At 40.0% G+C, this 25717-nt stretch overlaps 1 protein-coding gene across 2 annotated transcripts; it reads right to left on the minus strand.

Moving 5' to 3' along the window:
• Positions 1-928: 928 nt before the first annotated feature.
• LOC136003942 (feather beta keratin-like) lies at positions 929-23978 on the minus strand. Of its 2 annotated transcripts, none has more exons than XM_065659987.1 (2): positions 23923-23971; positions 929-1577 (listed from the first exon to the last, which is right to left on the minus strand). In XM_065659987.1, exon 2 carries the CDS (start codon positions 1554-1556, stop codon positions 1260-1262), a length of 297 nt encoding a protein of 98 aa, XP_065516059.1. In that variant the 5' UTR covers positions 1557-1577; positions 23923-23971; the 3' UTR covers positions 929-1259. The 2 variants fall into 2 exon arrangements, 1 of the variants encoding a protein (XP_065516059.1); XR_010608204.1 differs by lacking the exon at positions 929-1577 and adding an exon at positions 16048-17097 and having other exon boundaries at positions 23923-23978.
• Positions 23979-25717: the final 1739 nt, after the last annotated feature.

Below are 25717 nucleotides of genomic sequence, written 5' to 3' on the forward strand. Positions count from 1 at the left end.
GGAAAAACTTCTTTACTGTGAGAGTGACAGAGCACTGGAACAGGTTGCCCAGGGGGGTTCTGGAGTCTCCTACGTTGGAGATATTCAAGGCCCGCCTGGACAAGTTCCTGTGTGATTTACTCTAGGTTACCCTGCTCTTGCAGGGGGGTTGGACTAGATGATCTTTTGAGGTCCTTTCCAACCCTTGGGATTCTGTGATTCTAGCCCTGCACGGAGTTTCCAGCACATATCACCAGCACTGCCCATCTCTTTCTGATGAGGGATGATGAGCCCTGTGTGTGCATATCTATCAACTACACATCGATGCTCGACCTATTCCAGCTTTGCCAAAATCTAGCAGAGGGCTCACACCTCCCTTTGTATAGTTGCTCTGGCTGACACCTCTCATTTCAGTCCCTTTGGCACTCCCTCCACATCCAGGACTTCCAAGAAGGTTTTGAGAAAGGAAGGGCAAAGATCAATTGTGGGTGGTAACATGGAACCAGAGCCTTGTACAGGTGGGTGTTGGACTGCACAGAAATGTCTTGCAGCAGGTCAGTGCCTTGCCTCATCAACCAGCGACAGTATCCAAGCTTGCTTGTTGTTCATGTGTCCATTAGGGGAGCTTCTGGCCACCCTTTTTGTGTTCATATCATGTCATGAAACCCCCCACCATTCAATCTCTATTCCAATGACCATAGACCTGAGGTACTCAGCTCCTCCAGGCACAAGGCAGATTAAACATTGGCCCTAACCCACCCAATCTCTCCTGCTCTAGGTTATCCCATTTCCCACTGTACATCTTGGCTGGAAATCCCAGGAGTGAAGGAACACAAGGAAAACTCAAGTTACAATGCAGCATAAACTTTAATGAGTAAAAAGAGAGAAACAAAGCACTGGAAACGTCCAGGCTGCTACAAGGGCACCTGACACTCAGGCACCCCTTCACAGCAGCAGGACACACATCTTCATCTGACACACATACACAGAGTGTGGTGAGCAGGGACCTTCTCCAGTTGCTTCAGGATGAACCCATGGCACAGGACAGCAGGAGGCAAAAGGTACTCATGATGTGGAGAAGAAAGCAGGAGGAGAAGAAGACATCAGATGGCTGTGTTTCCAGACACCACAGGCTGGCACTTTGCTTGTCTCCCTCCCTTGCAGGAGGAAACAAGGGTGCTCAACCAGTCTGGGAACTCTGGCCAGCAGCAATGTCTCAGTCCGGCACCTGGCTTTGGGTTTCCTGGTCCATGCACTCACTGGAGATGTCCAGCCTGGCTTTAGCAGGGCAGGCTCCTTCTGCCGCAGTAGCGGCCACCAAGACCAGAGAGGCTGAAGCCCCCGGAGTTGATGGGCACTCCTGCCTCACTCAGGATGCTGCCAACAGCAGCAGAGGTGGAGGATCCCACGGCGGTGTTCTGGGGGAAGGAGCTGAGGATGGGTCCGGGCAGGGTCACCACCACAGGAGATGGTTCAATGATGACCCTGGAGTCCTGGCACTGCCTGATACAGGGCTCGTTGCAGCTGTTGGCCAGAGGGGTTGGCCCGCAGGGACGGCACAGATCGTAGCAGGACATGGCTGTGGGATGGAGGTGGACCTGGGAGAGAGTGCAGGGGAAGCACAGTCAGCAGGCAAGAATCACCCCAGCAGCGTACACACCCAGAGCAAAGGCACAGGCTTGGGAGCTGAGACAGCCTGTGTAGGGAGAAAGAGAAAATAAAGTCTCCTGGTCTTAAGAAGCTGCTCAAGAAAAGCTGTAGACCTTCCCCACCTTCCATGATGTTGGCAAGGAGCAAGGCTCTCAGAAAAGCTACACAAAAGAGAGAAAAAGGACAAAGAAGAGAAATTGACAGAGGCACTTGCTACTTACCTTGTTCAGCAAGGAGGAGAAGGCAAGAGAAGTGGATGAGGGAGCCTGCAGTTGATTGCTTTTTATACTGGTCTAGACTGCCCCAGGTCCAGAGGCAACCTTTGTGCATAGTAATGTATTACCAACAAGCTCATCATGTATGGAAAGCATTCCCTACTACTGAAGTACACTTTGATTTCGTAGTTGCAATGCTACCTCCTCATTTCCTTGCTAATGGCATGCCCATTCCACCACAGAGCCTTGTTTTATGTGACACAATTAGAGATCAAATAAATTTCTTGTACAGCACTGTTGATTCAGGTAATTTAGGCATTTATGATGATCTGCTTGGAAAGCAATGTATTTTTCCTCCTCCCTCTGTCATTTTAGCTACTGGCTTGGCTTTCACAGGGCCATTTTCAAATTAGAATGATGTGAGACTCATCTTAATTGGAAAATTTGCATGTTTTGCACAAATGCATTTCCAGGTATTTTTCTCTGTTTCTTTGGATTGCACCACATCCTGAATCTGTTAATAGAAGCAAAATATTTCTTTAGGTAAAAGCCTAAATAGGTCAGATACCCTGCATGGTACCAAAACTTGAATTCATCTGTCAACTCTTCGATTTTTGCAAGCACATCATGGTTATATTTAGGTATTGATATGGTTATATTATGATATATTATAGGTTATTTTTTACTACTTCCTCATTTTGTAGAATCTCCCCAAAATTGGGAGTATTTAACTCCTAATACACAACATGGCGCCATCAGAATGCTTAAAATTCATAGAATCGTAGAAAATCATGTTCTTCTAAGCCAACTTAACACTTCAAGCAATTTTTAGAAATAATTTTCCCCTTGAGCCACAGAGCAATTTCTTTAAAGACTCAATGAGTGTTTTTTCCTTCCCTTCTTGCAGAAGCTGTTCTCCTTTTAGGGGATATCTCGTGTTTTTAATTGGAGTCAGAAAATGAAACAACTACCTCTTAGAAGAATCCTTTTCTGACATCAGACAGACCGAGAAGTCTCTCACCAGCCTAAGACTGGAAACTTTCAGACTTTATGGACTCATGTTCAAACTCATTGCAAGGATAATGAGCTAAATAGGTCAGCTCTTTCTACTGGCCAGGTACTGAATTGCACATTCAAGATATCAATTAAAATCCATTGTGCAATAGCAATCAGTCCAGACACCTATGAAGTACAGAAAAAACTCTTCTCACAACAGGTCTTTGAATCATCCATGTACTGAGACATACAAGATATTAAAACATTCCATTGAGCTTTTGAGATGAAACTCAATGGGAAAAAAAAATCTTGCAGATGTTGAGAGATGCTGACTTTGGAATTTAGCACAGTAAATCTGGCTGTGTTTTTTTAAAGCAAATCAGAATTGTTCTATAAAGCATTTCAGCATCTGGTATTGGATATGGGCTATTTGGGCTATTGTACAAGTTGCTTCCCTGGTCTAATTAGGGGTGTAATACTTTAAAGCTTTATGTACTGGCATAACAATGTGGTATCCAGGACGTCCACTTACAGTATTCAGTCAACTCTGCTGTAGGAAAGAAATTACAGCAATTGTGAAAACACGAGAAGATGACATCATGCAATTGCTTGGACACATACTTTCGGTTGATTTATTACCATACCCAAACACAGAAAACCAAATGCTTCATTCAGGTGGTGTGGCAAGCAATCATTTCTACTACATTCAAATAATTTGAGGTGGCAATTTTGGCTAAACAAATGAAGAAAATGAAGGAAGTCTGAAGCTGAAATATTTCCACTACTGCATAAAACATTTCTGAAGAGAGAAATGTTTGATTTCATTCATTAAAACAAAGCCTAATACACCATGACTAAAGCAAAAGAAGGATTCAAGTAATGGTGAAAGGATAAAATTATTTACCCAGCACAGTTCCCACAAAACATCACACCCAGATTTGTGATTTTATTTGTATTATTCTAAGAATTCAGTTCAGAGAAAAACCATATTCTTTGGGAATGCATCCTATGGTAATCACTGGGGTGGAATAAGTGATCAATATCAGGATTAGTAGAAATATTTTTATAAAATATTCTTTCATTCAAAAAAGTCTATTTCACTTAGTTTTCTTCTGAGCAGTATCAGAATCTCAATCTTCCATTTACCACCATTACATATTTAGAAGTCACTGAGGTGTGTCTGTCTGCAGATCCCTAAGGCTGTGAAACAGTACTGAAGTTTCTCCACTGGCTTCTTTAAAGGAAAGAGCTTCAAAGCTGGTCCCAAAATATTTATGACAAAATTTGAATAGTTATGTCACTTGTCTAATACCATCACTTTAAATTGGAGAGCCATGGTTACTCCCTAAGCAGGCAATATGCAATAGCTTCAGAAACCAGGGTTATGAATTTTTTCATTAAAAAGTAGTTTTGTGTGTGTCATAATAATAATCTTGCATAAGACTTCTGGAGCAGATCCATAGCTACTCTAAATTCTTATGACTATGTAATACAGCATCACTGGGCAACAAAATTATTGCTTCTCTCCCTTTGTCTCTCATAGCATGTCCTTCTCAGTGAAACATAACGTCCTCAGTTCAACTAGGAGAAGACCAAGTTACCTATTGCAGAGCTAAAGCCATACGTCTGCTTCCACAGATCCCTAGTGAAAATTCATATCCAGTGATCCCATTGTAAGTGAGTTCCTTCAGGCTAGACCAGAAAGGGTCTGAGACTTGCCATGGCACTTTATTGCACTGAAAAGCTTGGTGTCATGTAATCACTTCTTTTTCAAAGTGCTGTCTAGACAGAAATTAGTATTTTGCTTCTTATTCTTTAGGAAAGGGCATTTCTGGCTGTCCTAGCCCTTCCTGATAGATAGCCATTCTGCGTTCAAGCAGGGCTGGTGTCTGGGATGCTTATTTGGGTGTCATCCCTGATTAAAGGTCTGCCAGCAGGAATCAGGACAAAAAGCTGCAGCCACCAAGGGTGACAAAGACTTTTTCTCCCTCTAGTCCCCACGTAACTCATCTTTGGGCTGTTATGTCAAAATCTGAAGCTGTTACAGAACGAGTTAGTCAGGGAAAGTGTCTCACGTACCCTGAGACCTGCCCTTCCCTAAAGACAGATTTCCTGTCTGGAGCTGTTTACCTGCTCCTTGTTTGCTTCTCTAATAGAGCAGTAAAAATTCTTCTCTGTAAATCCCTCCTAAATTATTAGGTGTGTTGGAGGGATCCCTAGGGCAATAACTCTTATCAGGAAGTTCTGCGTCCTCCTTGGATCAAATGTCATATCACAAGTATTCATTAATGATTTATACATTCAGAGTGCTATGTTATTATACTTGAAGTGTGGTATTGGCTTCTGACACCCATGAATTGAGTAATAATATCTCTTTAAGATAAACAAATCAAAGTCACATATGTCATTCCACTAATCAGTTCATAACCAGCTCAGGATTCGTGGCCTTATACTGCTTCATTTTGTGTATTTTTCATTTTTTTCCTACACTAAATTCATTTTAGATTCCACTCACCCCTTACAGTCTCATGTGACAATCACGTGACCCCAGTGATGCAAATAAACTCCATTCCATGTGTTTGTTACTGAAATGATTTCAACACCACGAAGGTGTTGAAGCCTTATAATTTGGATCCATTTTTTGCTCAGGATACAGGTCATCTCAGTGACAGATTATATTCCCTTTCTGTGAGTGTATTTTAAGAGCCAGCACGTCTTCAATGGCACAACTGCAAGCAGTTTCAATAAGCTGCCTGTCATCAGTCTGATGCTCTTGTTACCCTGTCATCTTTCCCATCAAATTGTATTTAGCTGCGGTACTTAAAAGGACAGAAGACAGATGGGCTGGGAGCTGCAATGCACTGCTTGGAAAGCATAAATAGACTCTCAAAACTACTAGTTACTTCTGGCTTCAAATTTGGAACCTTTTTTCAAGGCGAACAATTTCTAAAAATCTATGTGCTTTGAGGCGTTGTGGCTTTGGCAACCAAAATCTCATATCTTTTAGTGGGAGCAAACCTTAGCTTGCACTATAAAGCAGGAATGATTTGGGTGACTTTTTAACTCTGTCTCCCTGAATGTCTCTCACAGTTCACCCAGCTCCGAGGCCAGACTCACGGGGCTCTCAGAGGTGGGATTATAGGGAATCACTAAACTCTGTATGAAGAAATACCAACAATCATGGCTGTAATTTTATCATCATCATCATCATCCATATCCAAGGAAATTGCAATGCTTAAGGAGAGTGAGTTCACATTACCCTGAAAGGAGAAGGAGTTCGGGAGGTTTTGCTCCTTAATTTTAGCACTTCTATACTCCAAAGCTGGATCCTACCCTCAGACAGGTGGTATAATTTTGCAGCAAACAGTCTTAGCTGTTTGGACAAGGTTGAATAGCAAAGAGGACTCTTTCTCAATACTGGTATTACATTGTGGCTGGGTATAAGAAAACTCCCTTTGCAGGTATAATGTACAATCTGCTGTAACTATGCAAGTTACTTTGGGCAAGATGATGCACCTGCTGGAATACCATTTTATCTTGTGGAAGATTTGGAGATTTCAGTATAAAAAGCATTCATGCTCCACCACCTTCCTCTGAAAACTATTTAATTTCACATATATATATATATATATATATATATATATATATAAAATTCATCCAATCTGTGGTCCTCATCTTCTAAATCATTCCTGTAAAGTAGACATCTTTGTAAAGATCCCAAAGCAGTGCCAGTCATTGGGAACACCCTGCAGAAGTTTCAGATTAAAGGTTTTCAAAGCACTTTGCAAATTCTCATTAATGATTTATACATGCAAAACACTTATTACCATATTTTAAGCATCCAGCATGATTACAGTGTTTTAAAATAGACTTACAAAGTCACCCTGAAATACGTGTCAAAGTTATTAATGTTCATATTCTCTAGTTATGTATTAAGGTTCTTGCATCATACTACTTTTTTGTTTGATTTTCATTTGAAAAGTAGCTTTGTTGCTGCCAGAATTCTTAGAAGAGACAACTGATGAAACTTGTTGCAGAGAAAACCTGAACCTTTTCAGAACTTACACAAACATGCACTTGCTCGCTTACTATGTACGCAAAAACAGAGAATAATTGTATAAACATCCATGACCTCCTCAGCTTAATTCTGTTTGCATTTAGAGCAAATGTCTCAGAAAGAGCTGAACTAATCATATTGTAAAGGAATAACAAAAATCAAACCCTTAATAAAGACTTACAGGCCTTTTCAGAGGAGGCAGGAGAATGTTCTGAGCAAAAGATTAAGCTCTAGGACATCTCTCATGAACGAATGTGAAGGTCAGAAAATGCGCAAGTCAGGCTAGTCTGACGCATGTAGAGCTTACTCTTGGGGAATAAAATAATCTGGGTAGCTAATGAGGACCTCATGCACAAAACGCTTATTTAATCTTCCAATTAAGTTAAGAAAGTTCCCACTAAATAGGCCTCCTATTTATCTTCTTTGTTTTCCCTCTCTTTTACTGTTCTCTTCAGAAAAGCAGATAAATCCACGTCAATACAATCATTGCTTGGTAACCAACCATTACCTAGGGGATGAATTTTGATGTAAGCTTTTTATTGAAAGGTTATTATTTTTTTAACAAAGGTTATTACTCCACAGTTAGTAATTTGAAAGCATTGGTAGCTGCAAATTTCTTAAGTGGCAGCTTAGGTTTCAAAATACATAAATGAAGCCATGGATTTTAACCAGAGATGGTGTCTAAAATACTTTAAGCAGCTTTGAAAAACTTGGCACTTTTTCATTTCTTTCATGGAAAGAGGAAAAAAAAACTTAAAAAAAAAAAAAATCAATGTTCTCTATTTATTCTGAGTAGGGGAAACACAGTTTGAGAATTTCCAACCCTACTGAATTGCTGTGCTTTGTTCAGGCTATGTGGATCTCCACTGCACTAGGTTTTCTAACCCTTTTGGACACTTATCTCTTCAGATTCAACTTCAAGTGCCCTATCTTTCAAGTAAACATGGCTATCCCAGAAAGAATGATGTCGTGGTGCCCAAACCACTGGCTTAGTTGGGGTTGTACACACTTCACTTACCCTGTAGACTGAGTTGCTACACCAAATCCTTGGTTTATTGTGGAAATAGCACTGGAAGAATGTGAATATAGTGGCTGCTCTTAAAACTAAATAATTTATTAACATTTAGGAGCATGTTTACTTCCCAACTGTCACAGATTTCCTGAGTAAAACTGGAAAAGTCATTTCAGGACATATCAAAAAGTACTTCCCTGTACTGAGAGCCCCTCCCTTAATCCCTGTGCATTAGCATTGCTTTCGTAAAATTAATTCCTTCTCTTTTGTTTCTCAGGTCTAATCAGTTCGAATGCTTGTTGTTTGGTGTGGGGACTTGCCCTTTGTTTGCCCAATGCAATCTCAGTTAAGACTTCAAAGACTTGCACGAATCCAAATTATAAATAATATGATAAATGCCAATGAGGAAAGCCTGTTTTACTCCAGGCTGTTCCATTTGCTCACCAAGTGACCTCTGACAATTCATTTAGCTTCCGTGCTTCACTATTAAACCTAGATAATAATTAGAATAAAGATTTGCCAAAGGCAATGAAAACTTGAGATGCAAAGGAAGTGTGAAGTAGTATTTTATGTAGTGCCCAAAATTGCAAAGAGAGTGAGTCTCAAGGAGTTCCACATACTATGGCAGAAAGTGCACAAAGGGCTGTAAAAAGATGGTGCAATGAACATGAAGCACTGAGCAGTCTCTGAGACAGTATTTACAAAAGAAAAGGCCCATAAGAGGAGCATGAGTTTTGCTAAACCTGGACTAATCACACAAAATGTCCCAGATACAGAGGATGAGCACAGTTGGCAGCAAAGGCTTTTCTTGCCAGGCATTTCCGTTTCTCTAAGAACATGTCTGTGGTGGTTTACAGACAGTTAAAAAGTGTATATATATACATATGGGGTTTTTTTACCTACAAGGTTTTAAGGTTTCTCTTCACTTAGCTTATGAACAGCACATTGTGCATATTTTAGGTTGGTACAACCAGTCATTTCTTTATCTGTGGTTAAATTCCAAGACCCAAATCTTACTAAATGAATTCTGAATGAAAATAAACGTATCTATTAATCTCCCTGTATATGTATGTATGTCTTTTCAGCCCAGTAAATCCCGCTGCACAGCCTAATGTTACACAGCTCCTCAATGGCAGAGCAGTGCTTAGGCAAATTAATCAGAAGTAAATCTTGGGGCATTCCCACCTGCTTTTAGTTCCCTTTTGCCTGCCTGAGGCCCTCAAAACCCCTATGTCCTGGTTTCTTTAATCAGAAAACTATACTCATTTTTTCCCGTTTCTTATTATGGCCCTAAAAAAAACAATCAACCTGACTAAGATGTAGTAACATTTCACTCAAAAAAAAAAAAAAAAAAACCAACCCCCCCCCCCAAAAAAAAAAAAAAACCAAAACCAAACAAAAACCAAGAAAAGCCCAAACACTACTAAGGGTTAAACGTAAATCCACCTTCTTACTCCAGACTTTTGGTTTTGTCCACCTGGCAAAAAGCACCTGCTTCACTCCATGGTGTTTCTCCATAGATTCACATGCTCAAAATCAATATGAGAGACAAGAGACAGAGCTCTTAAGTGTACATAAAAAAAACCCTTTGGCTCCCTGAAGAACAGCTGCCTTCAGCAAATAGGAAAGGCTCTAACTTAGGTATTTTGTGCAGAGGGAATAGGCATTCTTTTCCGCTCATAGAACCAAGCAGATAGATTTGATTTTGAAATATTTTAGACAAATCAATATAAATGTTTTAGTAATCCCCACAAGAACTGAAGGCATGGCAACGCACAGGCAGGAGCACAATGTATGTAGTAGGTAGCCAGTGTAAACATGAAGCTTTCTAACCAGGATGGAGAAAAGAGAAAGGAAAAAGGACAAAAGCATGGGAAAACCAGCCACAGATAAATATACTACTTTGCAAATTTGCATTCACCTTGACTCTCTCTGTAGGGCTGTGAAATGTTAATAAAATACTGTGTTTCAGCCTTAGAGCTTTGCCCTTTCCAGAGCAGCTGGTTCACCTCTGTCCCTTAAAGAAGGAGCCTTTAGGGATCCCCATGTGCCAGGATAAAGTGGGAATATCACCCTTTGCCCTGAACAGAGGAGTCCTCACTGGTGTCCTCTCAGCTGGCTCACTTTTCTTAGTTACTCCAGTCCCAAAAAGTGGTTTAGCCCCACTTCACTGACTTAAAGCAACTGTCAGGCCCTGAAACCTCACGACAAAGATTGTAATTGAAATTATTATTTCTCTTTCTCAAGATTTACATTTAAAGTTAAGGGCAACTGAGTGATGCTAGAAAAGTGACATGCCCTCCTTCCTTGCCTTGCAAACTGGGAGGAAAGATTCCTTTGTTCATTATTTATTATTCACTTAAATTTTTCTTTCATATCATAAATTGTCTGTAGCTTGAGATGTTAGCTGGGGTCCTAAGGCAAAAGCACTTACAGGAAATTGTGAACAGATTTCAGACTGATTCCCAGTCATTCATGCAGATAAAGTATTGTGTATCAGGTATGCAACACAGCAAGTTGTATTGTACTTTAGTGTGTCTTGAAATATGTAAGTGATCCCTGTTCCCAGTATTACAATGAGATTTTAATTAAGAATACCTTTTCTGTATTAAAAATCTCTTTCTGATTTACAAGCTGGCATGCCAAGTGACAGTTATGCCAGAAAGCTCCTAGATGGTGGCTTTTTCAGAAGTTGTGTCCATGTAAATCCTAATTTCCCTCTTCTCCTTTAACATAATATTTCTGTCATACTGATTTCTTTTTCCTAGAGTTTATAAACCCGTTTTTAAATCCACATGTCTGGCTCATTCATAAAAATCTTGACAAACTGACAGCCCCAATTTCCTACAATTCTTTGGTAGTCTTATGTTAAAGTTACGCCTCTCCTTTGTGTTAGGTTCTCAACTGGATAGAGATATTTCTCATGTGCTTCCCCCTGCCCCAGCTGGCAGTCTTCACTTTAGTACTACCACATTAAAACAGCCTGGATGGAAACACCAGTTTCAGAGTACAGCCCACTGCAGCCTTCCCTGTAAAACTGCCCTTTTGAACCTGGTCAAAAGGGTGGGGGGAAAAGAAAAGGAAAAAAGGAAGAAAAGCAGGAAGCCAGCTCTGTGATGCTCCCTGGCTTCACTTTGAGTCAGTGGCAAGAAGACGTGGGTGGCATCTACCTGCCTTTAATTTCAACATGGTCAAACCCTGCAAAGAGACCTTAAACAAATCCAGATGCTCTGCTGAAATATGATGCAAGTGTTATCTGTAAAAACTAAAGTAAGTATTAGATAACACAGAGCTCACTGCCTAGGAATCAATCCTATTCAGAGATGATCAGCCACATTCTTGGCTTTGAATTTATTGAGTTGTTCTCCTCATCCATAAATATTCCTTGAGAATAAAGGCTGTATACTGCCACATTTAATGCCCTGTAAAGCATTTCAGAGGAATACTCTCGTCTCTTCCACACCAGACAAGCTGTCATGTTTGGGAAATGAAAATAAAATCCTGCTTCCTGCCAGGAAATGGTGCTACTGGTGCTCCCTTGAACTCCTTGAAGGGGAAAAAAAACCAGAAAACGTAAATAAAAGAATGCTTGATCAACTCATGATCTAACTGAAATGTGGTTAATGAAGTATATCAAGTTCTTTTTGACGCATGAAGTGTTTAAGTGAATCCTGCCTGCAGGGTGTAGTACGTATTTAGCACACAATGTGAAGGTCCAATAGGTAACAAACACAAACAGCATGCAAAACAGTTTCATTACTTGCAGGAGTTATGCATGCAGCAAAGTTTGTTTTGCAACTAATTAAGACTTCATGCAAAAAGGGTGTCACATCCTCCAGGCAATTTGACTATGTGTATAAAAGCATTTGCTACCTAGAACTCTTCTAATCACTTTTCTTAAACTCTTCTCCTTGGTGATCCAGGTAAGTCAATTTTTAATCAATTACTTACTGCTATCTAAATATTATCCAATGATAGGTGAAACTTAGGAAATGGCAAGGGGGTATTCAGCCAGAAATAGCCTTTTTATTGTCCTTTAGTGTTTTACAGTTCAGAGGTGAAAGATGGCATTTGCAAACTACATTAGCGTTCAGGACAGCAGTTCATTTAAACCATGTATAGCATATGGAACACCCTCAGAACTCTAGAGAGTCTCAATTGAAGTCTTGCATGCATCATTTTCATATTATAAAGACTTGATTTCATTTAAGAAGTTATTTATGGAAAAATATGTCATTGAAGAAATATAATTTTTATAATTTTTTATACAATTTTTATATCTTCTCACTGTCAGCTGTCTCCAAGGAAGCTTAACAGCTGGAGAACTTGTCATAAATAGTTTCAAAATCCTACAAAGCCTGTAAATTTTTTTTTCTGACTAAAAGGACATTTTTCTGCTGGTTTTGTTTAAAACACATTTATAGTGCTGAATTTTAAATCTAGAAGGAGCATACAAGCGTTCCTTTTCACCCCTTCTCAGGGATATTAGGATGAGCTGAAGGATCCCTACCCTTAGACTGATCTGTAGTAGGGATTCTTTTTCCAAAAGCAAAACTAGTAATTTCAGATCCAGCTCTTTAGCTGGTAAAGTATTGTTGTTGCCTTTTTCTCACCTTCAAGTCAAAGGCATAAGGTCAATTGAAAAAAGCTGAAGATGCAGCCCTCAGAATTGGAGAAGGCAACTATAGTGTGTACTAAAACAAGATGCTTAGACACATGAAACCGCCTCTGAATTTTGTCTCCTGGGGTAATTGTGGGGACTCATTTTGGGAAATCAGGACCATTCTTTATGTCAGCCCTTAGTCTTCTCTACACCAGTTTCACAAAGATAAAGTGAAGAAAATTACCTCTTATCCCTCATTCTGTTTGCTACTGAATTATGCCTCATTAGTGTGGGCACAATTCAGGGCAAGGACATGTTGTTAATCTGTAATTATACAATGCCCATGAAAATATGGCCTTCATACCAGGTACAGTTTTAAAGAGCTGTGTGATTTCAAATATAAGGTACTGTAATTTAGATGGTATATAATGCGTCTAATAAAAGATGGGTGGATCTCCATCCCAGATCATACTGCTCCATTTCTAATCAGGTGAGATGAGGCAAGTGGCTTCACCCCCCATGTTTTGGTTTGCCAGTGCAGTGAGGATTAAAACTGAAGTTTAAAAATTGGAGTTGAGTTTGGGTTATGGCTTTCAGTACTGTTTGAATTGGTAATAGGAGTAAGAGAAGAAGAACAGACAAGCAATAGCAGAAGAGTGTTTTAGGATGAAAACAGTGGTGATCTGGAAAATATCATCATATATTGATACAATGACGTTCAAAAGGGTTATTTAGGAAGGAGATTTAGTGGGTGGAAAAAGGAAACTGGCCAAACATGTAACTATCACATGAACTTAGCAATTTCCTCTTTTGCCATCAACCATGACATCCAGCATGCAACCCTGTCTTCCCAAAATCTTGACGTCTCATACATAAACTTTTTGCTAGACTAACAACTGCCTTTTCTCCTCTCCCCTTCTTGTGTTACAGGTGTGGATCTGTCCCATGTCTCCCTACGAGTGCTGCCTGCCACCTGGGCTGATATGCCCTGAGCCATTTGCCCTCACTTCCAATGAGACCTATGTCATAAAATACCCTGATACAGTAATGGACATAGTGGAGCCTGACCTGCCACTGTATTCTGTGATATATCCCGGCCCAACTCTCACCACTTTTCCTCAGCAAACCATAGTGGGATCTACTGCCTTGTTCGACGTCAGAAACTTGCTTGGTTCCAGGGGATTTAATGGGTTTAGGGGTATGTGTGGTTCTGGGACAGCATGTAACTCATTTTATGATATAGGAAACTTTAATCCTTCTTTTCCTCACTTGTCCATACCCTTTTGTTATAGAACTTGCAGACCAACCTAATTCCTGCATGGATATCTGTGGATAAAGTGAAAAGCAGTACTGAACAATAAGAAAGATCACGACTAAGTTTATGGATAATGGATTATAGAAGTGCTGAGTTCCTACAGTTCCCAGTAGAGTCAATAAAACATTGGCTTCCTGGCACTAGACCTGCATGAGGACTTGAATTTCCAAACTTCAAGAAACTGATTTTTCACTATTGATCTTATTCAAAATTAGAATGAAATAAAAAAAAGAAAAGAAAAGAAAAGAATTCTCCAAGAAATGAGATTAAAAAAAAAACAAAAACAAAAACAAAACACTTTTGGTTTGAGAAAAATGTATCTCAATAAATTCAAGTTTTTATGCCAATATTGACTTTCTATTATCAATTTGTCCTGAAATGAAAACCACTAAATATTTCAAAATTAGATGACTAAAAATCTTGGGTTCCAAAATAATTTTTTTCAAAATACACATTCATTTGTATTTTTTGTGGAACCAGCATTTACAATTAAAAAAAAAAATTAAAATAATCAGCGCTACTTGGCATTTCTTAAGACTAGGCATTTTGCAAGTCTTTCTTGTGCTTTATTTCTGCTTAGAGCCATGATGCAATGGTTTTCCATCTTATTTTTCTGCCTATTCCTCATTGAATGCAAGCCAGGGCAAAAACAAATTCCAACCTCAAGCAATTGTAGTAACAGGTATCTTCATAAAATAACTCAGCAAAGAAGAACATTCTATGTAAAATCATGGAACTGGAGATTCATTGTAGACCCTCATGAAGTCCTGGAACTCTTCTGATTATATCCTATCCATCTCATTTTGCACATGTATATTCAGCTTCTCATTCCCATTAAATATTGCCATGCAGCATACACTTCTGGGGTTTCCTTTTGCTCTACATTTTATTTTTGAACCTTTGTGAGTGCCACTGTAAGAGGTGTTGTCACCTTCCTGAGGCTCAACACTTATATCAGCATTAAGTCACCACTCAATATTTATAAGTTTTTGCATGTTTTGAGACCTCAGCCAAACTGCAGAGAAGAAAGATGCTGCTGGCTCTGGAGTGTGCTTCATCCTGCACAGTGGTGGGCCAGTCCACCTCTGAGGCAGGTCACAGAAAGCTGGCAGGCTCTGCAGCACAGAGCACTGTGAAACCTCCTCCCCACTCCTTCCCAAGCTCTTAAAGATGAAGAGATTTTAATAAATTGAAGTATTAGGAGGAATTTCCCAGCCTATTTCAAACAAGTGTGTAGATGAGGTGACATGATTCAGTGGTGGATTTGGCAGCGCTGAGGTAATGGTTGGACTCGATGATCTTAAATGTCTTTTTCAAACCAGTTATTTCTATGATTTGATTCAAAATAGAACAAATATCATTGACCAAGTATGAACACGCAGCAGCAGGGCACTATAAGCCTTTTTCTGGGTCATTTCTTTGGGAGAATTTGTGCAAAAAAGTATCTGTAATATGGATACATGCAACTTCATAGCACAAAGAATGTATATTGGCCAACATACAGTAATAGCTAAGACTAATGAGTTATTAGGCTGAGCATTAGACCTTTTCCTCATTGTAATTCCCAGGGGAGAGTTTCGAACAGCCTTCCCCATCGCCTAGGGTATTTTCTCCTTATTAGTCTACTCAAGTTATTGGAGTCTGCAAATTAAACCTGCCATTTCTTTTCCCATAAATCAAACTCAAATTCAGGTGGCTCCTATATGATCCTTTCAGTAATAATATAGTTTTCAAAATGCTTCATAAGTATTAATTATATTTGTACACATGCAGAGCATTGCGAAACTAAGCCTCTGCCTTCAGATTTAGACAACCCAGGTGTTTGTTGAGCAACATCTTCAATTTAGAAACACATGCATGAGCTTATTTTTTTTAATTTTAAACAGATCACCCCAATGTTTTGTTTTAAAGGTCATGGGACAAATCCCAAGAGAATGGAAGCCAGACATCTTGCCTCCCTTCAGCAATGCAGTATGTACTATGCTCAGTTTGCTCAGCTCAGAATCATAGAATCAGTCAGGTTGGAAAAAACCTTTAAGCTCATCAAGTGCCACTGTTCTTCCAGCACTCCCAAGGCCACCACTAAACCATGTCACTAAGGGCCTCATCTGCACAGTGTGTGAACACTTCAAGGGATGATGACTCCACCACTGCCCTGGGCAGCCTGTTCAATGCCCTTCAGTGAACAAATTGTTCCTAATATCCAACCTAAACCTCCCCTGGTTGAGGTCGTTATTCATGTCTTTTGAATATCAGTGCCCTGTAACAGTCTAGCCCCATGAATGGGTCTCCAGCAGTGGTGAATTTAGTAGCAGATCAGCAAGCCAAACACTAATAGCTACCATCCACCACTAAAGTTACACCACTGTTTACCACCACCACACTTGTCCTAAAGATTTAGGGGCTTAGTGTAGTGTCGTGATGGACACTACACTAAGAGAGGACCCCTGCTCATTTGGATGTAGATTGTGTCTGTCCTTTCCTTCTCCTTCCCTAAGGTTCTGTGCAAAACCTGTATTGGTCAACATAACCATGGATTACCTGACATATATGTGCCACATGTAATTTTGCTGTGAATACACTCCACTGCTATGTGGCCCAGGCCTTTGGGCAATAGCCATGCTATAAAGGAGGGCAGGCACGTGCAGCAGTGATGGAAAACTCCACATGGCTGTAGTCTGCAGGAAGGGGAAGGATTGCAGGGGCCCAGATTGTGTGCTAGAAGTCTGGTTTCCCTACAGCCTGGGTTTTGATTTAATCAGATTTGTACTCCCAGCTACCTCTAACATGGAATGACTCTCTGAGGGTCAGCCAGGGCAAAGTCATTCACTGGGAAATCTCCAAGTGTCCTCAAGGAAACAGTTTCGAAATACTTCGTAAGTGCTTTGTATTGATTTACATTGGCAAAGTGCTTATTATAAAGTTAATATCACGTAACTCCATTTAGATGTCCTGGAATCAGATCTTTACAATAAAGTAGCTCTTCATTTAGATCTGATAATAAGCCTTGAACGTGCAAAGGGATTGTTCACCATCTCAAAAGCTTTCCCATGTGCAGACTCCCCATTCCCTATTGTCCACATCATCCCTCTCTTTCCTTCTCTAGTTTTAGAGAGCTTCTTCTATGTGCAGGATCAGGATAGAGTGTTCTTCAATTCTCGTCATTTCTTGCTCATTTTCTAAATTCACATCTTTTACATTGCTGGGCTGTTCAGCCTGGAGAAGACTGTATGGAGATCTTACAGCAGCCTTCCAATACCTGAAGGGGTCCTAAAAGGATGTCAGAGAGAGACTCTTCATCAGGGATTGTAGTGATAGGACACAGGGTAATGGATTAAACTTAAACAGGGGAAGTCCAGGTTAGATATAAGGAAGAAGTTCTTTACTGTGAGGGTGGTGAGGCACTGGAACAGATTGCCCAGAGAAGCTGTGGCTGCCCCATCCCTGGCTGTGTTCAAGGCCAGGTTGGACAGAGCCTTGGGCGACATGGTCTAGTGTGAAGAGTCCCTTCCCGTGGTGGGGTGTTGGAACGAGATGATCTTAAGGTCTCCTTTCTAACCCAAACCATTCCATGATTTTATGATTCTGTGTTAGTTCATACCAAGTTTTTGGTCTGCCCTCTCAAGGAACCTTCCAGCAATAACACTTACCTACAGTTATATATAGAAGAAAAGTTCAAAATCCTCATCTCAAACATGTTTCTGCCTTTCCCACACAAAAGATTGGAACAAATAAAGAGGATGAATCAAAACTCTTCTTATCAGACTCCTTACATTCAAATATCAAGTAATAACATCACTTTAAATTGCACATAAAATCTTCATTCTTGATACATTGTTAATACAGTCATCCTTAGTTCTAGACCTTGACCTGGGAGTACTTCAATTCCCATTAAAAGTCAGCTCCCCCGGGGCATATATGTGAAAGCAGAGGTCTGTGCTGGACAGCATTTCTCACCCTCTAACCAACAGAAGCCTGAGGTCTGACAGGGAGGACACAGGGTGAATCACATCAGATTCAGCTGCTACACCCACAGATTGCTAAAAATACTTCATTCATTCTCCTGCACAATTTGTTTACATTCCTGTGGTTTTTTCCTGATTAAATAACTTCAAATTTCTATGCCATAAATTGTCCTTAAAATTTGAGATGAATGAATGTGTGGGATTCCCCTGCAGGGTTAAAATTCACTTGTTAAATATACCCTGTTGAAGGCTGAGCACAAATACTTTCAAAGAACTTTATGAAGGCTGTACAACATCTTCTACAGGCACCACACTATGGTATTAGAAATCACCAGTGTTTCAGCAAGCTCTGATACCACACAAATCAAAACTATCCTTTCTTCTTATACATCAAGACTGATTCTGTATGTTGGCTACTCATTAAGGAACAACTGTGTGTTAGGGCAACATCTCATATCTGCACACTATATTTTAGATAACATGATTGAAAATGACAGATTTTGAAGCTTAACAAAGCAAACCTGCACCCGTTGGAGATCTAATTCTGCGTTTCTAACATTTTCTTATGTCTGCCGTTCAACCTCTCATTTGGATCAACTCTGAATTCAGACCATAATGCTGAGGGTTCACTTCATAGGCAATGTTTTCCTCCTCCTTATATAGAATCATGGAATGATTAGGGTTAGAAAGGACCTTATGATCATCTAGTTCCAACACCCCACCACGGGAAGGGACTTTTCACACTAGACCATGTCGCCCAAGGCTCTGTCCAACCCGGCCTTGAACACAGCCAGGGATGGGGCAGCCACAGCTTCTCTGGGCAATCTGTTCCAGTGCCTCAGCACCCTCACAGTAAAGAACTTCTTCCTTTTAACTAATGTGGACTTGCCCAGATTTATCAATCTGAACCCCTCTTCTTTCAGTTTATTATTTATTGTTATCTCCATTCATTCCCCTGCCATACATCTTCTCAAATGGCCCAGCTTTATCTTCTCTCTAACTTGTGCTCACCTGGAATGACAGTTCAGCCTTTAACTTTTGTGCATCCATTCCTGATCTATAAATGGTGACAATAGCTCCTTCCCCATTTTTTGTCAGACTGATGTTCTGAGATCCAATCCAATTCAGGGAACATCCCTTATGTTGCTATTTCATAGCCAACACAATGTAGCCTACATTTTAATTGTGACATTACAGGTAACATAAAGCTGATTTACATAGCTATAACCCAGCCTGGTTTGCTCCTTATCTATCTCTAGGAAACGAGCCAGCATCTTCAGCATACATAATTATAAGCATGTTGACGAAAGATAACAGTTCTCTGAAGCAAGAGCTTACGCATGACAGAAGGAAAAGTTTGCTACCTGATGCCTAATGCCATACAATGAAGAGTTGAGGTGGGTGCTTGGGAAGTGGGTAATTCAAAAAAACAAACAACCTCAAGACTTAAAAGGGAAGTGAGGCAGGTTGTGTAATGTCATCTGAGGCAACCAGAGGGAGCTGTGGAGACCAAATCTTACAGAGCTAACTCAGCATCTTGTGACTTTATCTGCATGACTCGGGTTTCCACCTATAAACCAAGAAACGGGCTTAACAATAGATAAAAATCATGCTGTGATCAGGGAGAGCATACAACATAGGTATACTCCAAATAGATTTTACAACATCTAAATAATTTCAGTTGCTTTCTTGCCCTGAACAAGCTAGCATCCTGATTTTCTTGTATTACAATACATTTCACTACTGTTCTCATAAGCACATTGTGAGGGTGGTGTCTGCCTCTTCCTTTCTGTGCTCCTTCAAAATTTCTTTCTTCTAAGTTTATCATGCCAAATGGTAAGTTTTTTGACAGTTTTGCCATTTTTCAGTATACAAGATCTAGTTCTATCCCAGCTAGAAGTGAGAAAAAAAGTTAAAGTCCTGGGTCTCCAACTGTATTTTTAATTTTTTTTTTTTTTTTGCTGGTCTGCTAAGCCCCAGATACCTGTGGTAAAGACAAAGCTGGGGTGCATCCCAGCCCTCCACACTTGTGAGTGTTTGAGAAGGCTGGTAAGCCTTCCAGAAGCCAGCTGGCAATTGCACACATGAGCCATCATAGAAGAAAGTTTTACCCACAAAATGTTATCAAAAGACCTTCAGAAAAGCCTCTGTTCTCTTAAGATGGCAAATATGCTGAAGAAAACCATGCTTCACCCTCTCATGTACCCAGTCCACGAATCACTTTTTTCTAGTAGCTGTAGTTCTGTTAAATCATGCTCCTTCTGCCATAAATTAGGATTTATGAGGTGTTTCTGGAAACACCCTGCATAATTAAACACCATGGGAATGTTTTGAGGACTGAAAGTGTTTCACAAACATCTATTAATGCATTGCCTATGCAAATAGTTGTATTATCATAATAGCTTTAGGTGACGCCTAGTGTTGAGCAATAGTATCACCTTAAAGGAGATTTATCAAGGTCATTTCTGGCATTGTCCTAATTAGGCTGTGATTCACTGCCTCAAATTTTGGCTTATTCAACTTTCGCTTGTAGTTTGCATAAAATCAGAAAGACAAAGCTTCTGATAGTGTAAGAACTGGTGGATCTATACACTACTACATAACTATTGCTACCAATCTGTACCTATATGTCAGCTCACACTTGTCTAATGGGCAGAATTCTTGCTGATATAGTATGTGTTCAGATGATGTAAGCAAGTAGAGCCTCTTTGAAGCGAAGAGAATGAATGTTGCAGACCTGCATCAGCAGAGCATCCATCCCCAAGCGGTTTGCTTTGATTACTTCTTCATTAGCAAATGCTCCTGACTCAGCTTTACAAACAAAACTTCTGTGCTCTGAAGTTGAACTGGTTTGACTACGTAAACCATATCTTAGCTAGGCAACAGCCATTATTACTGCTGTCCCTGTCTTACACAAGGATATAATTTTCTAAAACAAATTAAAATTAATAGGCACCAACAATATTAACATTCTATATTGTGGTGTATGCAGTCTGCATTATTCTCTGCAGTTTATTGACTTTATTACATTTCTTGGTCACTCTATAGCAGTTACTACTAAACAGAGCACTAGACACAAACTGCAGGGGGAGTAGAAGAAGAGGGGGGAAGAGAAAATTTTGCATAGGATTGCTACATTATAGGAGAATTCTGAAGACTGAATTAGTTTGTAGTCAAGGGATTTCATCTTAATATGACAGCAAGGATTCAGCTCCAAGTTCTGTCATGGATCTCCCAAATGCCACGGAGTTCAAGTCAGAGAAGAATCCCGAGTGCTTTGCTAGAATCCTTTTGTAGGTGTGACTTTAATACTTGCTATATCTGTATTAATACCAATGTTTTGAACTAAGAGTTTTGATGTGAACTTTGGAGGGGAGATGTCAGGCCTTGAGCAACCTGGTCTAGTGGGAGGTGTCCCTGTCCATGGCAGGGGTTGTAAATGAATGATCTTAAGTCCTTTTCGACCCAAACTATTCCATGACTCTAAGATTCTTTATCTTCCAGCTAGGAATTACCAAAGAGTTAGAACCAAGAAGCACTGATAACTTAGGGAGGGGAAGAAAAATAAACTAGACTGTATTTTTAGCTACACTGTGAGCTCCTTTGACATACGACATTCATCCTACCTTGGATCAAACCATGAAAATCTGAGGCCAACTCTGCCACAGCACATAACAACAGGCTGAATATTACCCCATCTGCTACTGATTGACTCACCTCTGCCCCTATGAACATGGTGATGGGAGGCTCCCATGCACACAGTGGCTCCCTCCAGTGGCAGAGGCTACTGGAAGGAACTTGTCAAAGTGCTCATGCAGTACACCCATATTCCCAGAAATCCCTTCACCACACTCACTCTTCCCACTGGAGGGAAGTTTCATGCATCAAAATGCCAAACACATTTGAATTAATTAAATCCATCAGCATCATGGTGTTTATGACACGATGCATTTATGACTTTAATTATTCTTATTTTATTTGGAGCCCATAAAGATCCCCTGGGCTGTGGAGCTTATCAGGAATATTCTGAAGACATCAGGAAATGAGATTCCAAAAGAAGTTCATTAACATCTGTTACTATGGCATACATGAAAATTATTTTATGTTAATAGCAATAATATCCCAGTGGATTTAGACTGCTCTGACCTATGCATCTGAAATACAAAAAACGTTCAATCATTTTAAGCTTCATAATTGGAGATGGCTTCATCTTTATTTAAAAGATAAATCTGTGACAGTTTTGCTCTTTAAAGTTTTTGCACCAGATACTTCCCTGGCTAAAGAACATATCCGTAAACCTTATTAACATTATATCAGATGAAAAACAAGCTCTGTCTTTCTAGAGATTTATCTAAGCATGGAGACACTTACTAGATGTTAGCTTATATTTCCGATAAGGAAATCTTGTGTGTGTTACCACACTGTGTGTTGCCATCTCCAAGGCTAACCATGTAGTTGTGTTTTTAGCAAAGATAAGTTACCAGAAGCTCATTAATCCTTACTGCCTTTTTAATTCTTAATGAAATCAGTAGAGCAAAACCAGGAAATTTCAAGATTAAAAGAACTTGCAAGTTACCATCTGCATTTTGCGTTATTACCCAACTCAGCTTCAGATAATCATAAACAGTGAACAAAACAATTACTGCAACTACAGCAGTAATACATGCAACAGGGTTTGGCTCATAAGTAATTAAGGCCTTTATACAAAGGGTGTCTCAGCTCCTCCAGGCAATCTAAGAAAAGGTATAAATACCCTCTCCATGCAAGTTTTTTTCTAACTACTTCTCTTGACTTGTTCTCTCCGGTGCACTGAGTAAGTCTGATTTGACAACTATAAAAACCTTGAGTTTCATTTTGCTTTACCATGAATTTTTCGTTAAAATTGGGACTAAATCCTGCATAAATATTCTGGCTCTCAGGGACATTAGTAAGCATCTTTCAGCAGAGGCTCTCTATACTAAATGAAGGATGCAAAAATAAAAGTAAGGGCTTCTCAAGACTGCTTTGGGCTGTCAGTTTCATGGGGGGAATTAGGAATTTCAGTCTTAGTTCTGAAATCTTTTCAGCAGAGCTCTGAGAACAAATTTTGCCTTTGTTTTGGCTTATCTGGCTTACAAGGGGGGGGTGAGCAGCTGTTAGGTGGGTGATTTCACAGGTAACTATTGAAGTAAAGATCCTTGTTCAAAGTTAGTTCTCTGTAGTTCCAGACATGCAGTATTACTGCTGTTTATAACCTAGCTATCCTTAGCTAAGTGGAGTCACAACAAGCTACACCAAGTGATAATTAGATATTACCATTTAATGTAACAGTGGGAATAAGCATTCATTTCTATTAAAACTCCACTAGTATTTCAATGTGTTTTAACCGAGATTAAATTAAGCAATTTTTAAGTTAAATTTGTGTTCTAACCTAGAAATATTTGGGGTAAAATGCTATGCATGTTTTTTTGCCTTCTATTTCGGTTTTTCTCCCCAGAATGATATACTTCACAGTAGATTTGCTTTGCTCTGAGTTGAAACAAGTAAACACGTAAAGGAGCTCAGTGGCAATTCCCCTGCGTCAGCATTTTGCTAGAACCTGGTGCAAAATAGCACAGAGCTTCTGAAGTAAAGTTGTTTTCAGGATATTTTTACTTTATGTTTGGCAATAAAATAGCTTATTTATCAGAAAGTTTTGCTGGCTACATATTTAGATCCTGCATTTTACCTCTCCATAGATAAGACTGGCTTATCTCAGAGATTAGCTCCAAATTGCCCACCATCAGCTTTAGATACTTCCTGCACTTTCTGTTAACTATTTGTAAGGAGTGCTGCAAAGCTGCCTGAAGCCTTACTTTTGTCTTCCAAACGTTCTCAAGGACAGCAGCACACAGGACTTAATTGGGAGTAAAATAATACTTTTTCCTTATTCATCATAATAAGGCATCTTTGATTTACAAGCATAAAATACAACGAAATACTATACAATGGAGAACTAATTTCTATGTGAAGAGTTAACCTGGAAAAATAAATAAACAGTATGAAATTATTTTAACCTTAACTGAAGCTGAAGTTTTCTTATTTGGACTGACAATATTTTAAGTTATGTGTCTAACTAAACCAGTATTTTTAACCCGCCGTCTACTCTTACCTTACATTTTTCTGTGTTTTAGTGGAACACTTTAGCACCTGAAAAGAACAGGAATCTGCAAGGAAAATCATGTAGGAAATTAAGCGGGCTGCTAAAGATATGATTCAATACTCAAAGCTATTAAAAAAAAAACCCAGATCTTTTCCCCCTCGCTCCCTTACGCTCCATCTACAAAACACAGGCTGAGAAGCTGTGTGGGAGGAAAAGAAATGCTGTGGGAACACGTTCAAACTTGTCTCCAGGAAACATTACAAAGGACTGGGAGGTTTTAGAGCAGATGTCAGTTTTGGAGACGGCACACAAAGAAAAGGGAGGGGTTTTGTTCTCCCAGAGCAAAAGAAATAAAGAGGGCAATCCTGAAGTAGCATATTAGAAAGGCCAAACAGAAGCAAGCTAAGTGAAAGGTATGATAGCATGAAAGGAGCTTAACTACTGTCTTTATCCAAATTATCTCTGTCTAAAGATCTTTCAGAACTACTCTTTGAAGTGTCAATAACCAAGTGCATAGATTTTTATTGTTTTTACTAATTATGCAAATAAATTGCAGGCATTCCCTTACCACGGCCAGGCAATGGCTTCTGAGCAGCTGGCATGCACCAACCCCTGTGATGCCAAGTGTCCCCAACCCCTGGCCACCAGCAGCAACGAGCCCTGCGTCGTGGCCTGTGGTGACTCCCGGGTGATCATATACCCACCCCCCGTCGTTGTCACCTTCCCAGGGCCCATCCTCACCACCTACCCACAGCAAACCGTTGTGGGAGCCTCAGAGCCCTCAGAGGTGGCCCTAGCAGAGGCTCCCACCGCAGCACCTCTGCCAGCGGAGACGATGGGGAGGCTGGAGGCAGCAACTGAGAAAGTTGTACCCCAAGTCATCGCCCGACCTGAGCCACGGTGTGCCCCAAAATACTCCTACACCTATTCTTCCCAATGGACACATCCATGCAATTCATACCGCTCTGGGAAGCGATGGACATACTGAGGTGTGCACGGAGTGGTTTAAAGAAGCAGCAAAGGAAACTCAAGATGCAAATTTGGGGTGGAGCTGATGGGCACCAGCTCCAGTGTTGGGTGGTGTCTGGCTGCAAATGAGAGCTGTAAATGTTCAGCACCTGTGAAAGGCAGGTTCATGTGTGCATTTTCTCGTTTTGCCTTTAGTTTAGATCTGTTATTCTCTGGCTTTCCACTTTAGTCATCTGCTTACATTGTGCTTTGTTTTATTTCAGTTATATTATTGACACTGAACTTAGAGTGGTGACTTAGGATGCTAGAAATTGCACACAGCAACTGTGCCGAGGAAGAAAACCCATTTTTTATAGACTACATCACTTTAACCCTGGTGATTAGCCAGAACCTCACTGATCCCCTAGAAAGATGGTGTTTATATTCTGTACAATTTTGTTCCAGAATTGTAGAAAAGCTGTCTCTTTCCAAATAAATTTTCTGTACCAAAGTCTGCCTCCTTGTTTTCATTATCACAGAATTATTTCCTTCTTCTTTTACTTATCAATTGAATATATAGTAAATTTATCCTCAATCATAGGTTTTCCATGTTTCTTCTTCAAGCACAAAGGTTACAAAATCCCAGGAATACTTTTCTACACAATGTCATTAAATACGTGCTGACCATTTGACACATCCCCAGGACCAGCCTGAGTCTCTGGAAGTTGCCACTTGTAACAGCAGTCCCTGCAAGGCCTCGGGTAATGCTCAGGTCCTAATTTGACACTTCCATCTCAGGACAGAGCAACTTTTCCAGCCTAAAGCAAGAGGTGGATATTGCAGTGCAGCCAGAAGG

Source organism: Lathamus discolor, chromosome 24, assembly GCF_037157495.1.
Source record: "Lathamus discolor isolate bLatDis1 chromosome 24, bLatDis1.hap1, whole genome shotgun sequence".
NCBI lineage: Eukaryota > Metazoa > Chordata > Aves > Psittaciformes > Psittacidae > Lathamus > Lathamus discolor.

Coding starts and splice junctions, on each gene's coding strand:
- LOC136003942 (XM_065659987.1), bottom strand. CDS start 1,556: ATGTCCTGCTACGATCTGTGCCGTCCCTGCGGGCCAACCCCTCTGGCC.